This window comes from Aureococcus anophagefferens (assembly GCF_000186865.1).
Source record: "Aureococcus anophagefferens unplaced genomic scaffold AURANscaffold_5, whole genome shotgun sequence".
In the NCBI taxonomy this organism is placed as follows: Eukaryota; class Pelagophyceae; order Pelagomonadales; family Pelagomonadaceae; genus Aureococcus; species Aureococcus anophagefferens.
In genome coordinates, this window is record NW_008705565.1 from 2623903 (window position 1) to 2628527 (window position 4625).

The window sequence follows — 4625 nt, forward strand, 5'->3', positions numbered from 1 at the left end:
CCCGGCGCCGGCGGCGGCCTCCCGGGTCGCCCGCGAGGCGGTCGCTCAGCGCGACGTAGGCGTCGTGCCACGCGCGCTGGATCTGCGCGATGCGGAAGCAGTTGCGGCCGACGTTGTTGCCCGGCGACAGCGGGTCCTCGACGTAGAGGGGGTCGAAGCGGAACGCGCGGCCGCCGCCGCGGGGCCCGTCGTGCGTCGCGACGACGGTGCCGTTGAACGCGCCGAGCTCCGCGCGCGCAAAGTAGGAGTGGCGCCCCACGGACGTCGTCGCCGCGTCGAACTTGTGCGCGTAAAAGTCGAAGAAGCCCAGGAGCAGCGCGCCGGCGTCGACGCCGCGCCGCGGCTGCTCCGAGAGGAACCGCGCGACGAGCAGCGTCAGCGCGTAGCTCGACAGCCCGCCCGTGTAGGACGCACATAAACCCCGGTCCGCCGCGTGCTGCTTCAACACCAGCAAGATCTGCCGCGCGTGCGGGTGCTGGCCGAGCACGCGGCCCACGAGCCGGTTCGCGTCGAGCCCGCGGTGCCACGGCCCCTCGAAGGACACGTCCAGCCGCACCGCTTCCCGCACGTCGCCGAGGGGCACCGTCGCGAGCTTCACGACGGGCACGCGCGCCGACGCGACGACGCGCACGGACATGGCCGCGACCCAGGGCTCGGACCGGAGCCTCCGCGCCAGCTCCTGGGGCCACGTCTCCTTGATCGCGTTGCGGCCCTCCAGGTCGCCCGGCGTCATCGCCGGCGTCGCCACGCGGACCCGCGGCAGGCGGATCACCAAGTCCAAATCCGACACGCCCGCGAGCGACAGCCGCGTCACGCAGGACCCGTAGGGCTCGACGCGCGCGCGGGGCCAGAGCGACCGCACCGCGCCGCGCACCTTCTCCCGCGCGCAGCGCCACGCGAAGTCGCGCGCGCGCTGCTCCCGCGACACCTTCTCCGCGAAGGCGCGCACGTCGTCGGCGAGGCGGCTCTGGGACCCGCGCGACGCGACCGCGAGCGCGCGCTCGTGCGCGAGCGCGCGGTCGTCCGCGACCGCCGCCGCCGGTCGCCGCCGCCGCCCGCCGCGCTTTAACAACTCCTCGCCCTCGAGCTCGTCGCCGTCGCCCACGGACGACTGGCGCAGGGACCCCTCGGGCGCCTCGCCGCCGCGCGTGAGCGTCGAGTGGACGTCGTCGAGTTCCCCGCCGGACCGGCTCGACTCCGCGCTCGACGACTCCTCGGCGACCTCGGGCTCCGGCGCGTGTCCCTTGAGCAGCGACGACCGCACGGACCCGGACCGCGTCTCGCCGTCGAAGCCGGACCCGTCGAAGGACCGCGGCACGGCCTGCGTCGCCGGCCCGGACCACCAGCTGTGCGCGCGGTGCGTCGACTGCGACTGTGCTTGCGCCCGCCCGTAGCTCGGCGCGCGGTAGCCGTGCTCCACGACGGCCCGCAGGGGCGCGGCCTCGACGACCGTGGGCCAGGCCGGGTAGGGCTCGAGGGACGGCGCCGTCGCCGCGCCGTCGTCGGATTTCGCGTCGCCGCCAGCAAAGTAGTCGAAGCTCGGGAAGAGGCCGTGGCCGTGGTGGCTGTGGCGGTGCGCGCGGCGCGCGGGCCCCGCGCCGAGGTGCGCGTGGAGCTGGCCCGGCGCGCCCAGCAGCGACGGCGTCGCGCCCTTGTACATGGCGACCTGCGCGGCACTCGCGTCGTCGACGCGACGTCGACGCGCGCGCGCGCGACCGTTTCGAGCTCTTCGGCTCCGCTTCGAGAACTCGACGAGAGCGATTGATTCGTCCAAAAATCGGCCGAATCGATTTGTCACAAACCAGCGGTTGATTTCCGGCACAGATAACCACCTCATTGCAGAGCCGCATGACCTCGGCCTGCAGCCGCAGGTTCTCGTCGCGGAGCGCCGCGTTCGCCGCGCCCAGGAGGTCGACGGCGCCGGCCTCGCGCTCCAGCGCGTCGTCCTTGGGCGCCGCGCCGAGGAGCGCCTCGGAGTAGGACGCGGGCTTCCGCGGCTGGCCGTCGCGCGACGGGCTGCTCGCGGGCCGCGCGGAGCCCGCGGGCTCGCCGACGGCCGCGGGGAGCCGCGGCGGCGGCGCGGCGCACTCGTCGCAGCTCAGGCCCCGGGGCCGCTCGGCGGCCGCGGCCTCGGGCCGCGCCGCGTCCGGCTTCGGCCGCGGCGGCGGCGCGCGGTCGGGCGACGCGCGGCGCGGCGGCGGCGGGCTCCGGCGCGCGACGCGCGCCGTGCGCGGCGCGGGCGGCGCGTCGGCGGCGCGCCGCGGCGCCCGCCGCGGCGGCGGCGACAGCGACCGGGGCGCGCGCGGCTCGGGCGGCGGCGGGTCGCTCGACGACCGCGCGGCGCCGCGCGCGGGCCGCGGCGCGGTCTGCGGCGGCGGCGCGTCGAGCGACGACGACTCGTCGGACGACGCGTGCTCCGGCGCGGGCCGCGGCGCGGCGGCCGGCGGCGGCGCGTCCGACGCCGCGTCCGACGACGCGGACCGCGGCGCCTCGGCGGCGCGCGCCGCGGGCCGCTTCCGACGCCGCGTCTTCTTCTTCGGCTTCCGCGGCGCGCCGGCGGCGGCCGGCGCGCGGTCGGCCTCGGCGGCGAGCGACACGGCGGCGGCGGCGCTCCGCGCCTCCGCGAGCTCGAGGCGGAGCCTCCGGCGGAAATGGACCTCGGCGGTCGACGCCGCGAGCCCCGCGGCGAGGAGCGCCGACGGCGCATCCGCGCCCTCGGACGCGCCCGCGGACGCCGCCGCGAGCCCCTCGAGGGCGCGCCGCAGGCTCGCGAAGGTCCCGTCCCGGGGCCGCGCGACGCACGCGACCGCGGCTCCTCGGAACGCGCGCGACGCCGCGGCCGCGCGGGGCCCCGGCGCGAGCGAGCGCCACCAGCCATCGAGGTCGTCGACCGCCGGGGCCGGCGCCGGCGGCGCGCGGCCCGCCGCGGCCCAGAAGCCGCACCAGAGCCGCGCCTCGACCAAATTGGCCACGAGCTCGCCGACCGTCGCGCCGCCGGAGGCGTCGACGGCCGCTTTGAACCACCGCGTCTGGCACCAGCCGTCCGCCGACGTCTTCGCGGCGACGGGCACGCCGAAGGCGCGGCCCCGCGACACGGCCACCACGAGGTCGACGAGGTCCGGCGCGGCCGCGACCTCGACGGCGACCTCGCCGCGCGGCGACGCCGCGCGGCGGTCCGGAGCGTCGTCGTCGTCGCCGCCGCGCTCGTCGAGGCCGTCGTCGCCGGGCGCGTAGCGCACCCGCGCGAGGGCCGCGAGGCGCGCCGACGCGGCGGCGCGGGGCGCGTCGTCGCAGTCCGCGGCGCGCGGCGAAGGGAGCGGCGCGACGGCGTACCGTTCCGCCGGCCGCGGCCGCCGGCCCTTCCGCGGCCGCGCCGCGTCCGCGGGCGCGCCGACGGCGAAGCGCGCGAGGGCCGGCCGCCGCCAAGACGCGGCGCAGCGGAGCACGGCCGCGACGCCCGCGTCGTCGCAGCGCAGGGTCGCCGCTTGCGCGCGGGCGTCGAGCTGCGCCCACCAGGCGCGCAGCGTGCGCCGCGCGTCGGGGTGGGCGTCGCGCGCCGCGGCGGCCGTCGCCGGGTAGGCCTCGTAGAGGAAGAAGCACAGCTCCTCGAGCGGCGCGCGCCAGGCCGCCGAAGGCGGGCCGGCCGCATCCATGCTGCCAACACAAGATGCTGCCGCGCTCTTGCATGGATGTTGCCGCCGATGATGCCGCCTTTAGAGAGCGCTCTCGGCCGCGCTATCCGGGCTGGGTTTGGTCGATCGAGGTCGTCGTGTGTGGCCGGCCGGGCTTCCCCGCGCCGGCGTCGGCTCATTAGCGCCATGCCCATGCCGCCGGGGATCTACAGCGGGCGGGGCAAGGCGCAGCGCACGGGCGACCTGCCCCTGGGCCAGGGCTTCGACTGGACGCGGACGGTCGCCGCCCAGAAGGAGGCGGCCCGGGAGGAGCAGCTGCGGGCGGCGAGCAGCCGGCCCGACAGCTTCCAGACGCTCCAGCAGTTCGAGTGGCTGCCCCAGCACGGCCGCACGCGGCCCATCCGCCAGTACCCGCCGAGCTCCTTCAGCAGAACGCCCGCGTCTTTTTTAGCCGACCGGCCCGGGTTCAGGATGGAGACGCGCGCGCCCTGCGGCGACTTCTCCATGTCCAACTTCCACCGCAAGGCGACGAACATCTCGACGCAGGACATGAACTACGGCAAGACCTGGGGCGCGGGCGTGTCGCAGCAGACGTCCCACGGCCAGTCGGCGTCGCAGCTCCAGGGCCTCGACCAGTGGGGGTCGACGACGTCGCTCCTCACGGGCGGCGAGTGCACCGTGGCCACGGCGCCGAGCCGGCGCTTCCACCAGCAGCAGTACGCCCACGTGCTCACGCCCGCGGGCATCCGCCGCGCCAAGGCCGTCGAGCGACGGCCCGTGTCGCCGCTGCGGTCCGTCAACGGCTACCAGGGCATCTGGGAGTAGGCACGCCGCGCGCCCCGCTAACGGCCGCGGCCGCTCGACCTTCGGGATGGACCTCCGCTTACGCGCGCGCGGCCGCGAGGCGCGTCTTCGGGTTGACGGCGTACAGCTTCCCGACGCCCGCGTCGCCGCCGCCCGTGACCGTGTTGCAGCCGACGTAGAGCACGCCGT

The 4625-nt window shown here is 77.5% G+C and overlaps 2 protein-coding genes across 2 annotated transcripts in view; one reads left to right on the forward strand and one right to left on the reverse strand.

The window, feature by feature from the left end:
- The window catches only part of AURANDRAFT_71230 (hypothetical protein), a gene marked incomplete at both ends in the record, with an annotated part of 10003 nt that extends 6350 nt beyond the window's left edge, over positions 1-3653 (reverse strand). Inside the window, 2 exons of the mRNA XM_009036855.1 lie at positions 72-1666; positions 1833-3653. Coding sequence (XP_009035103.1) covers positions 72-1666; positions 1833-3653 — 3416 coding nt within the window. The remainder of the gene's footprint in view (positions 1-71; positions 1667-1832) is intronic.
- Positions 3654-4136: 483 nt separating this feature from the next.
- Positions 4137-4625, forward strand: part of AURANDRAFT_62833 (hypothetical protein) — a gene marked incomplete at both ends in the record, with an annotated part of 1269 nt that continues 780 nt past the window's right edge. Inside the window, one exon of the mRNA XM_009036788.1 lies at positions 4137-4453. Coding sequence (XP_009035036.1) covers positions 4137-4453 — 317 coding nt within the window. The remainder of the gene's footprint in view (positions 4454-4625) is intronic.